This window comes from Mirounga angustirostris, unplaced genomic scaffold (genome assembly GCF_029215605.1).
Source record: "Mirounga angustirostris isolate CCGP_5_RB_7025 unplaced genomic scaffold, mMirAng1.0.hap1 SCAF_5, whole genome shotgun sequence".
In the NCBI taxonomy this organism is placed as follows: domain Eukaryota; kingdom Metazoa; phylum Chordata; class Mammalia; order Carnivora; family Phocidae; genus Mirounga; species Mirounga angustirostris.
In genome coordinates, this window is record NW_026991713.1 from 55110228 (window position 1) to 55123877 (window position 13650).

The 13650-nt window shown below is 34.0% G+C and overlaps 1 protein-coding gene across 8 annotated transcripts in view; it reads right to left on the reverse strand.

Annotated features, from left to right (window-relative positions):
* Positions 1-13650, reverse strand: part of SLC16A7 (solute carrier family 16 member 7) — a 174482-nt gene that overhangs the window by 15550 nt on the left and 145282 nt on the right. For all 8 annotated transcript variants that reach the window (XM_045873071.3, XM_054506956.2, XM_054506955.2 and 5 more), the window contains one exon: positions 191-334. In XM_045873071.3, the coding sequence (XP_045729027.1) occupies positions 191-334 (144 nt within the window). The remainder of the gene's footprint in view (positions 1-190; positions 335-13650) is intronic.

Below are 13650 nucleotides of genomic sequence, written 5' to 3' on the forward strand. Positions count from 1 at the left end.
GAAATAAGTTTGATTGGCTATTCCAAGCTAGTATTTCAGTGTACTAGATGAAAATACTTTAAGATAGCATCTGATAAAAAAGTAAACTCAAAGAAAACAATACAAATTGTTCTGTTGTTTATGCTTCTTACAGAGCTTTGCAAACAATGGAAGTGTTAAGAGAATAAGCAGAAAACAAAACTTGACTTACCACAAATAAATCCCATCGTGAGGTAAAGCTCTATTACGTTGGTACTAAAAGAGGCTGTGACCATTCCCAAACAGCATAATAAACCTCCTACCATCACCACTGGTCGGCTACCATATTTATTCACCAGAACACTACTTATGGGACCTGAGATAGAGAGGAAATTAAGAAATGTTCAGTTGCTGGGTCATTTACTTATTTTTTTTTTTAAGGTTTTATTTATTTATTTGACAGAGAAAGACACAGCGATAGAGGGAACATAAGCAGGCGGAGTGGGAGAGGGAGAAGCGGGCTTCCCGCCAAGCACGGAGCCCGATGCGGGGCTCGATTCCAGGACCCTGAGATCACGACCTGAGCTGAAGGCAGACGCTTAACGACTGAGCCACCCAGGCGCCCCTCATTTACTTATTTTTAACAGTTGTTAATTTTGAAAGCACATTTTAATGACAAAAGAAAAATATTAGTTCACATAGAATATAATGAAGACTTTTCAATACTTCCTAATCACTTTGATTGGTTATCTTTAACCATATATATGACAGCACATAAAATAATAAATTAGAAGTGTTTACCATATAGTTTATGACCATAACCATTCGACTTTTGATGCAAAGGTTTTCAACAGGACAGAGCTATACTATCCAAATATTTTCTGCCTTCGGCTCAGGTCATGATCCCAGGGTCCTGGGATCGAGTCCCACATCGGGCTCCCTGCTCGGCAGGAAGCCTGCTTCTCCCTTTCCCACTCCCCCTGCTTGTGTTCCCTCTCTCGCTGTGTCTCTCTCTGTCAAATAAATAAAATCTTTAAAAAAAAATGAGCTATTACAAATATTTAATAAATACAAGCAAATTTATGTAACAATCTAGAGATTATAAAAATTACTTGTCTGTGAATTAATTTTCTTTCCTAGAATAATATATTTGCACACACACATAGATCCTCTTAATTAGAGCTTAAGTTGTTTTTTTTTTCATTATACCACAGTATGATTTTTCTTTAATACCATATTTCCTTGACTCTAAGATACCAACAGTTTTCATATCTTACTATGTTAGAAATAAAGATGTCTCACACTTGATGTCTCTTAACAACCCCTGTTCATCAGGTGGTAGTCATAGATAGCAATGTAGTGATCACCGCTTATGCTTGCTTGAATTTGGTTGTTATTTCTGTCGCTTGGTTGGACAATGGCAATTCCTCACACTTCAATCAAACCATTTAAGGGCCATTTGAAGAAGGGATATGAATATGAATCCTGATCATTGTCTAAAAAATCTTCTGTTGACACATTCTGATAATGTCAAGAAAGTACCAGCATCAAAACTTACTGAATGGGTAGAGCAGCTTAGATCAAATTACCAGAGAAAAAAATGGTGGATCTCTCTATTAAGATACGCTGCCTCACAGGCAAACAGAACAGTCTTATGTGTGAAACATGAACACTGAGAACTCGGACTCAAAAACTAATTTAGGAGAGCCAGATACTGAATGGGAAGAGGTTTTAAGAATGCTTTACTCAATTTATTTAATGTACATTTCCCAATGTGTGTGTGTGTGTGTGTGTGTACATATAAAATATGCAGGAGTGATTAAAATGATTAAAATCATCTGTTTAACTATGTCTAAAAAAGCTCTTTTGGTAGTTATAAAATAAAAGTTCTAAATATTAATAAAGTGTTGTGTTTTATTTTAATCACAGCATTTTTGTTTTCTAGTGGTGCATCATAAAATAATGGTGCAACTTAACAACTGAGGTGATCTTAGATTCAGTGAAAGTCCATACTATTTTATGAGACCTGTCGATGTGTAAATAGTTTAATTTGACACTTCCTTCTTAACTTAAAATTATATTTCATCTAAAACAAGGGCCATTGCTTTGAGGGAAAAATATTACATTAGGTCAGAATTCTCAGTCCAATAGTTAGCCTAGAAAAAATTTAAATGATTTTTAGTTAATACTATAACTTAAAAATTTGCTAAGTGCGATTGTACTGCATTTGAGAATTTCTACATAGATAGTATTTAAAATACATTGAGATTCATTTGTCAATACAGCTTTATTCTTTCACACAACTATAGTTACTATTTTTATTCCTTAAATATAAGTTTGAAATAAAAACTTCATGGCCTAATATTACTCCACAATATCTTTTGAAAACATATTGGTAAAAACACATAATTTGACAAAAAACCCTCAAAAATAGAATACTACTTTTGCATTTAATACCCCCCCCAAAAAAACTAAAAAGGGCCATATGAAAGACAGCTCTATAAAAACAACAGAGTTGGGGGAGAAAAATCAATGAAAATTGTACAAGATAATGTGAAAAGAATAGATTTCTGTCCTAATATGGTATAAACTCATATGATTTAGAAAATTTGCATTTTCATTAAAAAGCACATACTTAAATTCAAATGGCCTTTCTGAGAAACGAATTGATTAGCCTTGATTAATTATTGAACTTAAGTGTGGGTTCCTTTTCTTAAAATTATTTAACAGTTCACTTTACTTCAATTTAACTCAAATCAGTTCAATGCACTATTTCTTGAGCTTCTAGTATAAAACCAGTTGATACATGCCAAGTATAAAATAATAAAAACACATCTATAATCATCAACCCATTATAATACAGAGGGAGAAAATATCAAGTTATTTTAAGAACTGTGATGGATGCTTTGATAAATACCAGACTATCAGAATGAATCCAAAGGCATTTATCAATTACTTGGACTAAATTTTTTCAGTACCATTGATATTATATATACCATTTTCTATGTGATGCCTGGATAACTCACAAATGTACTAATTACTAAATTTTATAAATGTGTTTGCCTAAATGGTGTAAATTTAAATTTGAGCATAGGTGATGAATCACAACTTAATTTGCAATGTGTGGCAAATAATTATATCTACAGTTCAGAATAACCACATCAAGGCTTTTTTTTCCACGACTGTGATTAAGAGTGGCCACTAAAGAAAACATTTAGAGGTGTTGATTTTTTTTTTTTTTTGAAGAGACTGATAATTTCTACTGTGGTATCAGTCAAGATGCAATGAGAGTTCTAATTTTAACAAATGATTTTACTTTAAATAATACACTTTAATTAAGTGATGATCTATTAGATAATCTATAAGGCATGTATTTACATAATTCATCTATAATCTTTTTCTAGCAAAAAAGATATACTTTTTAAGTTGATTTGTTTAGAAATAATCAAAGCTCCTTACCCCTTAATATGAAATGCTTATAAAATGTCATATAGACTATTTCTAGTTTGTAATAGTTGTAGATCTAAGTGAAATTATGATACAGAACAAAATATATTTATTTTGTAAAGAATATTTAAATGCTTAACATTAGCTTGAGGAGGCATCTAACACTAGATATATAACACAAAGCTATCCAATACCTCTCTCTCTCCAACCTACAAGCAGCTTGGTTTATTGTATTAACAAGAAAGATGGAGTTTCAGGAAAATAAATAAATTCTCATCACATGTGATTTTTGTTAAACATGAGCTAGCCTCACAGGTGTCCCTTGTTCATGAATCTTAGGCCTAATTATATCCTGAGGTCATTTATTCATTTATCTATTAATTCAATCAGGATGGAAGCTTTTACTCAGCATATGTTTTTCAAGTAATCATGATGTTTAATCATTAGTTAAGTCAAAAAAGAAAATTCTTTACCTGCCGAGAGTTACATCTGAGCCCATATCTAAATAGAGCAAAGGTGTACTGTTCATCCGAATGCTTTGTTCTATTTGTTTGTAGAGCGGTTAAAAAAAATGATGTGCAAGAATAATATTGTCTTATTTCCAAAAACGTTCACGCAAGTATCAGACTATATCTGAACCAGACGGATCTACCTACTGATTTCTTCTGCTGAGCTTTCCAAACTATCTCGGAATTTTTGGTGTCAAGTTTAAGAGTCACTTTCACGCTAGCTGTGAAGCTGTAAAGGAGGACTTCGTCAGAGAGCAGGGGAAGGATCACAATGTCGTCACCCATACTTCAGCTGCTTCTTTGTTTTCTGAAAGCTACCTCTGTCTTTTAATGGCTGTGACTCCAATAACACTTATTCTGTTAAAGAAGCTTATGTGTGTTCTTATAAATTATAGAGAGTGTTTGCCCATTCTTAGAACTCCTGTTGCACTTACAGTTGGTCACACACACACACCCCACAACACTTATTAATCCTCTATTTCATTTGTTTGAGTCTTGTTCCTACATCCTATTCTAAGCTCTGGGATGGTAGTTGCCATATAGACTGTTATTATTCTATTATTATTCGTTAATTTATTGAGTTATTACTCTTTGCAGGCAGTGTGCTAAGAACTGTGCATGCATTTTGCATAAGATTTTCATGGCAATCTGATAATTATAGCAATGTAACAGTTGATAAAACTGAGACATGCAAAGGGTTGATAACTTGTTCAAGGTCACAACAATATAAGCGGTAGAATGTGGATAGGAGCCCAGAGTCATCTGATTATAAAACTTGTACTTTTCACTACTGTGCAGAAAAGAATTAACATATCAGGTATGAGGCTTCCATCCTCAGAAAGGCCTGATTGCAAGGCTGGCTTTTGGCTGGCACCTGGGAACTTGGGGTTTCAGAAGTGTTTCCACTATTCCCTAACTGATAAGAGTGGCTCACTGTGCCTAAACCGTTTCACAAACAATGTGGTTTATGCTGAACATCTGTCTTCCTTCCCAGAGTGTGGACTTTTAGGCATGCAAGACAGAGAATGCCTATATGGCCAGCAACCCAACAGAAACCTTAAGCACTTGAGTCTCTAATGAGCTTCCTGATAGACAACACTTCAGCTACGTTGTCACAACTGGTTGCTGGATTAAGTCTATCCTTTGTGATTCCATTCGGAGTGGACTCTTGGAACTTTGCATCTGGTTTCTCCTGCACTTTGATCCATGTGCTTTTCCCATTCCTGATATTGTTTTGCATTCTTTCATTGTAATAAATCATAGTCATGAAAAAGACATTGTTGGGTCCTGTGAATCTTCCCAGTGAATCATGAAACCTGAAAGCGGTCTTGAAATATCTCTTCTAATTTCGAGTTTTGCATATAGTTATAAGCAAGTGATTTTTTTTGTTAAATATTTTAAAAATGTATGACCAACAATATATATGAACTGGTCTATTCCTTTGTATACTGTTATTCTGTTCTGTAAACAAGAATTCATAGTGCTTGTTTTTCTTTTGTATATGGCATGAGTACATGAAAAATGCTGTGAGAAAATTTGGAGAATATGTTATGTAATGAACATCTCATAAAATATATTTGATCAATCTAAAAACATGAACTGGAATTGACTATCAATTTGAGGTATATAAAAATTTTGTGCATAGCATAAACACTAACAGAAGAAATGATAAACTGCTATAATTTATTTTTCTTTTGCTTTATTTCAAATTTGTATACGTGGTATCCTGTCAAATCAAATGATAAAAAGCACTACTGCAGGACTGGGAAAAAGTTGTTTGCAATTACAGAAATTTATCTGTGTTTACTACTGTAGTATTTTTCTCCCTGACAGGGGCTTTCAAAATTTGAAAGATTTTTCAAAGAGATTTTTTGAATTAAAAAACTTGCTATTTTAATTTGGCTAGAGGATGGGATCCTCTTCATTAACTACTTGTTTGCCTGAGGTTTATCCCTGAACTGAAGCTGTATTAAAAATTCACCTGGTTTCTCTCTCCATGTGATCTCTTTTCACTTAAGGTCAATGAAAAACATGAGGGGAGAATCCCTAATAATTGGGAAGCAGCTATTACATTTGCCTTTCTTTACAAAGGATGGAGATATAAATGTTATCCAGGTAAATCATCTTCAGTTAGCATGTTGCTCAATGATGATTGTGCCAGTTTGATATACGAGAGCTCATCCAGCGCTTATAAGAGATGAATCTTTATGGCAGACACTCATAGTTTATTCACTCAGCATTCAACTAGTATTTCAAATTTTAAGTATATAAAGGTTTTGAATAAATGGTTTGAGTAGTTGTAGAAATCAAGAAAGGGGTTGATTAATATGCTGGGTATACCTGATGCACGAGACAGAAGGGGATTGGAGGGTGGCATGGTCTATAAACTCATCCTTGCATTTGCTGTTCCATTTGAAATCTTCTCCCCTTTATATATAAATGGCTATTTTTCTCATACTCAGGTCTGCAGATATATCAGCTTCTCAGAGAGACTTCTCACCATTCCAATAGATAAATCTACCAAACCTTAATACGGTACTAAATGCTATTTTAAAATACACCTAAACATCAATAGCTCATTTTCCACACCTTCTATATTAAACATTTTTCTTTCTTCATGTATCTCAATACCTGTCTGTCATCGGTGGGGTTGTGAGAAAAGTTCTATAGTTTTACTTTAATGGGAAGATGGTTATTTTTATGTTCCCTCATCTTTTCCTCTCTCTACATAAATTTCTGCATTTCTGTATTCATTTGTATGAGGGGAGGGGGGAGTAAACAAACTGACATCTTATCAAAATCCTTTACTACATATCAAAGGGTTTAGAAGTGGGCATTCTGTGCCCATGGACAGAAATGCCAAACAACTTCGTTGGTGTCTATAGGTTACATTATTCCCAACCAGGAAAGACATTTTTACTTCTTTAAGACTGGCACAATGGCTACATAAAACAAAAAAACAAAAAAACAAACAAAAAAACATTTCTCTAGGACTCAGCACATTTCTAAACTCTTCACATATACAATCACATGTAATCTTTATAATCTCTCTAAAAGTTGCCAGTATTTCTTCATTCCCATTTTAATACATAAGAAAACTGACGTGCAAATCACAGCTTGTAAGGATTGCTCAAGCACTCTGCTATGACTGCCTGGGCCAGAGCATGCCTCGCACTCCTGTGAAGTGTCATTTTTCCTGGGAGAAGTGATTGCATCTCTTTTACATGTATGATGCGCATTTCTTCAAAATAAAAATTCATATTTAATTTATGTTATGCAATATTTATACTTTATATTGCCTGCTCTTTGGAATAATTTTTAAGAAAGCAGAAAAAATAAGACTATATTGCAGAAACTGCTGGTTCCCTCCCCAAGAGACATGCCCCCTTCCTTTTTCCTAAATGAATCCTGATTTTGTTTTATACTTAATCACTTCTGTGACACCCCAGGCCTAACTTTTGGGAGTGAATCATAAGTACTGTAAGCCAATCATGATAAGACATGAGCATTTTGGGGCAATTTATATAGGGTAAAATTTTCTGGGGGCTTCTGGGAAAGGATGCCCTTATAAAGCAATAAAATGCCTCTGTATGTTTTCAAGAGAATGTGATGTCTTGAGGTGCCACAGTCATCTTTCTACTATGAAGGGTGCTTGAAGATAAGGCAGATGTTTAAGCCACTGATTAGATCAAAGAAACAATAAAATCAACCAAACCAGAAGCTACTACCTACAGACTTCTTGTGATATGACATCATAAAACTTAAGTAGTGGTTAGTTTACCAATAGACACTGGATTTTTGCCTGGTTGCAGTCTAAGACATCCTAATATAGTAATAGAAAAAACTCAATTCCTATTAAAAATTTCATAAAATCTGTTAATATTAGCTCACACTAAAAAGCTGTTAACATTGGCTAAATACCCTCTTTTCCTCTTAAGCTTGTAAGGTTACTTAGTTTCACAGAATTATCTGGGTGTGATCTAACTGCAGAACATTTAAAGTGATTCTGATATTTTTCCAATTTGTTATACTCAATTAAATGTTATAATAATTTAACCTCAATAGAATTTTTGAAATGTGGATATGTAATTCATAATGGATCTTAAAATATACATATTTCCATTAGGAAAATTCAATTTGTAAACTGATGGTTCATACCTGTCTTAGGCAACTAATTAGCAATATGACCATTTCTAAAGCATGCTAAAATATATTTCTGTTCATGGATATTTTTCCCTCATAACTCTTATTGTTCATAGAATATTACATGAAGTCCTATGAAATTTTATATTCTTTCCCTCTATCTATTCTTCAAAATTGTTTCAAAAACCATTATCATAACGCATTCCATGAACCCATCTGTCTAATATAATCCTTTAACCTTCTGGCTGCTATACTACTTTTGTTCCTATCTCTTGAGTTAGTATTAATACTCTACTTTGTGACATATTTGCATATTTGTATTAATCACTAGAATTTCATCTCTTGGAGGGTAAAGGCATATTGTTACTCATTTATAATTTACTTAGCTTAAGACAAATTATTTTATATAGTAAATAGTAATTATTTTCTATTTAATTAGATTAAATTATTTTCTAAGTTGCTTTAAGGATTGTCATGCGATGCCATCATCACTTCATTGGAATGATATCAGTATTTATTATAGCAGACAAGGTTTCAAAGAGGATATATAATCTACTGGGTTCCTTTTTCTCCTTCTCTAAATCATATATAAAACAAAAAATACAACACATATGCCAGGTTAAAGATCATTTTAGTCATGTACATGATCTCTATTCATTTTAACTCTTCTCTTTAAAAGTGCCTTGGTTTATGAATAAAAATTAATTTTAAGCAAACAAAATTCCTCACTAGAGGTATGAGGCCCACTTACCCCAGCATCCCTGCCACTACCTACGATCATATTCGACTGTGTATGGCGTGCTGTATGTAGATGTATTTGTGTGGGGATGGGTGTGTTTTGAACCTAAGGGACACAGTACTAAGGGAGTGTGTTCCCACTATCCTTTGTGCACTTTTTACATAAGTTCTGGTAAAAAGTACTAGAGAGTGATAACAATCAGTATTCTCTACTTTTTCCTGGGAATAGTCATCATCAGAGAAATAATAACTAATCTCTAAATGAGTTCGCCCTTGCCTAATACTTTTGGTTATGGACTCTGCATCCATTTCTTCCTGCTTTCTCTTTTGAGAAATACTCCTTTCAGGAGTCTGCTTTTCACTGCACAGCCATGTGCTAAGAGAATTATGGAGGTGGGAGTAAATCCCGATTTACATGAAGAGCCAATTTTGATAGTCTCATTCCTTTCTCCACTGAATGATTTAGGGCTGGGCTTATGACACAATTCTGGCCAGTGAGATACGAGTGGAAATCTAGCAATTTCTGGGAAAAATTCTCCTTTTCTTAAAAAGAGATATGAAGAAATCACTAAGTGTTTCCTCGTCCATGCATGTTACTGTGAACCACGGCAGCCGTCTTGTGACCATGGAGAGAGCTGGCTGAAGACAAAGCTGAAGCACAGAAGCTAGAAGTTCCAGGAGCACCGCAGTGAAGTACAGCCCTAATAACGCCATTCTAGGGTCACTCTATATTTTAAATTCTTGTTAAATGAGGGAATGTTTTTACTCAGGGCTTAAACCTATTGAGTGTTTAAGCTGAAAGCATCCTAGCAGATATACTTGCAGTAAAATAGATGACTTTTCCTTAAATATTGGGGTATAATGAAGGATAGAGTTGGATATACCAAGAGTAATCACAACAAAAAAAACTTTGGTTCAATCACATGCCTCACTGAAAAGCTGTAATTTCACTTTGAAGATCTGGGTATTTTGTTTTATAGCTTGTTTTACAGCTTTCCCAAATAAGTGGCACTCATGAATTTATTGCACTACATGCATTCATAAATTAAATGAAAACTTTAAGCTGACAAGGGTTTACTGATGTTCTGAATTTCATGGGGGTTTAGATAAAATGTATGACGTTGTCTAAATAGGTCTTTGTGGTTGGTTATATTTTAACCTCTTTATAACAACTATATTTTACACATACACACATAATGAATTCAAAATAAAATTTCAAGAAAAGTTACTAATGGCTTCAGAGGGGCACTTGGGTTGGCTCAGTCAGTTAACCATCTGACTCTTGATTTTGGCTCAGGTCATGCTCTCGGGATTATGAGATGGAGCCCTAGGGCAGGCTCTGCGCTCAGGGGGAAGTCTGCTTGTCCCTCTCCCTCTGCTCCTTCCCACTGCACACTCTCTCTCTCCAAAATAAAGAAATAAAGTAAAAAAAAAAAATGGCCTCAGAAATGTCATTATTTATTAATTGTGGGACATATATTTCTAATCTATGTAACACTGCTATCTATTCAGGGAATGATATATATATATTTAGTCACAATAAGACATTTTATAGCCTTTGGCATCATCTAGAACCTCTATGAGTAGATCCAGCTATAATAGTGTTCACAAGGAAGTCTAAAATGAATGAATGAATGAATGAATGAATGAATGAACCAACAGTTTAGCAAATAAATAATGTATGCTATTCTTATCTTTCTGAACGAGGATCAGCTTCCAGAAAATACCAGATGCTACTTATGGTAACACCTGCAGTGAAGGCCAAGAGAAACAGGAGTGAACTGAACATGAGCACTGAACACTGATTTCCAGAAGAAACCCTGTCGCAGTACTTAAGGAAAAAGGAAGGTGTTTGCAGAATACTTTTATTTAAGACAGGGTTTTAAAATACCCTAGACAGAATGTAGGAAAAATATAAAAAGTGAAGGAGTAAGTGTAAATATCTGGAAATATGAGTTCAAACCAAAACCAAAAGATGGAGAAGCATACTAATCACTTGGTACAGAAAAGTAAGAAATTAGACAAATACAAAATAAGCCTAAGATCACTAAAACTGAAGACAAATGCGGATTTTTGGAAGGGAAAGGGAAACTCAAGGGAAGAGTGATACGACATCTCAGGGAATTAAAACTAGAGTCATGAAGAAAAACAGAGAAGGAAGGGGACAGGTATGAGATTCAAATCAGATTTTTATGGAGAATAAATATGGAAGAGTAAGGAGTTTTTCTCAGCACTGACAGATGCTGATGAGGTAATTAAATCATTTTGTTAAGATAAAATATAAAGAACAAAGAAGATGTTAGAGAAAAAGTAGAGTCAGGGAAATATACACCCATTTCTCAGAAACAAACAAAAATATGTTTTCCATAGATTAATGAGTAATAAATTCTGAAGGTTTCTAGGAACAAATTAGAATAGATTATTGAAAGATTTTTTTTTAAAGTCTAGAATAGAAAGCTATGATCAATAGAACCCAACATGTTTATCAATTAAAACTAAACTTTTTTCCTTCTGTACATTTAGGTCAAAGAAATATAGAAAATAGCACACCAATCTTTTTGAAGACATTTTACCATATCTGTAATGTAATTCTAGTACACAACATGAAAAATGTGAGCTGACTTTAGGGATTAATGGGTATAATAGGATAATAGTAATGATTAATATTAACCAAATTATAGGAAATAACCTGTCTGCCAATGAAGATTGGCAAGTCCCACCCAGGTCAACATTTTTACACTGACTTCAAGTCATACAGAATTTGTGACTACCAAAAAAACAAAAAACCAAGATCTCCCTCCTCCCCAAATTCACCTACATTATCAGAGCTTATTTTTTTTTAATTGTATATATTTAAGGTGTACAATGTGATGATCTGATATGTGTATATACTGTGAAATAACAACCACAGTCAAACTAATTAACATATCCATCATCTCTCAGTTACCTTTTATAACTTTAAAAATTAAAAAATACCTTAAACTGTTCAAGCAGAAGCAATGTGACCACATATCAAGAATATTGTAGAGAGATTTAAAGACTGAAGGTTGGTCAGACATTTATGGTCTTTTAATCCTAAAATTTCCAAATAAAATATTTCATATATCTTACAAATAAAGCTGCAATTTAAAATATGTTAAGGTAGAAAATATGTGTGTGTGTGGTAAGAATTTATGAAATCTATTTTCTTAGCAAAAGTATATTGTTATTAATATGTGATATATTAGATCTCCAGAATTCCTCATCTTCTAATGGAAAGTTTGTATCCTCAACCAACATCTCATTTCCTCCACTCTCCCCTGACCCTGGCAGTCCCCTCCCCCCACTTCTACTCTCTGGTTCTATGAGTTCAACTTTTTTAGATTCCACATATAAATGAGATCATGCAGTATTTGTCTTTCTCTGACATAACTCACTTAGTATAATGCCCTCAAGGCTCATCCATATTGTCACAAATGGCAGGATTTGCTTTTTTTTTTTTTTTTTTTTAGGGCTGGACAATATCCCACTGTGTATATGTGAGATACACATATTCTTTAACTATTCAACTGCTGAAGGACACTTAGGTTATTTCCATATCCTGGCTACCGTGAATAAGGCTGCAATGAACATGGGAATGCAGACAACTCTTGGAGACAGTGATTTTCTTTTCTTTGGATATATACCTCGGATGTGGGATTGCCAGATCATATTCTCTTTTTAATACTTTGAAGAACTTCATATTGTTTTCCATAGTGGCTGTAATGATTTTCATTCTCACCAGCAGTGTATAAACTTTCCCTTTTCTCCACATCCTTGCCAGCATTTGTTTTCTCTTGGCTTTTTTATAATAAACATTTTAACAGGTGTGAGGTGATATCTCACTGTGGTTTTGATTAGCATTTCCTTGATGATTAGTGATGTTGAGCACCTTTTCATATACCTGTTGGCCCTTTGATGTGTTCTTTGGAAAAATATCTATTCAAGTCCTTTGCCCATCAGAACTCTTAACTGAGGTAAAATCTATTCTTCACATGGGACATTTGGCAATTTTATAGAATATGTCTGTTCTCATGGGTATTCGGAGCACTGTTAGTATTTGGTGGATGGGATCAGAGATGCTAAACCTCTTGCTATGTGCAAGACCCATTACAGAAAGATTTGTCTAATCCTAAATTCCATTAAGCTCCCATTGAAATACCTTGGGCTAGATAAACAGAAGTAGATTATCTGAAAAGGAGAGTGCTTTCACACATGACACTTGATACAATATTATATGAGGAATGGTTAGAAAGAAGTATATATTTAGCTCGGATAAGATGATTTAGGAAAAACATAATGGCTTCCTTTCGTGATACGAAGAATATTCAGTTGAGAGGGTTATTAGATAGGACAGAAGTTACAGGAGCTTGATTCTGTACAGAAAAGATATTCTTAATTCTTTGAGAGGTAGTTACTTGCCCTTAAACTGTTCAAGCAGAAGTAAGGTGACAACATATCAAGAATATTGTAGAGAGATTTAAACACTGAAGGTTTGTCAGGCATTTATGGTCTTTTAATCCTAAAATTTCCAAATAAAATATTTCATATATCTTACAAATAAAGCTGCAATTTAAAATGTGTTAAATTATAAATTCATTACATGACTAATTCCAATCTAGTTTTGAAATGATTTTTGAGTCTAATTTGCAATGGTGAGCCTTACATTTTTTTTTAATTTTTAATTTTTTAAATTTTTTAGAGAGGGAGAGAGATGGGGGGCAGAGGGAGAGGGAGAGAATCTCAAGCAGGTGCCACACCCAGCACAGAGCCCGACGCAGGGCTGGATTTCACCACCCTAAGATCATGACCTGAGCTGAAATCAAGAGTCAGAGGA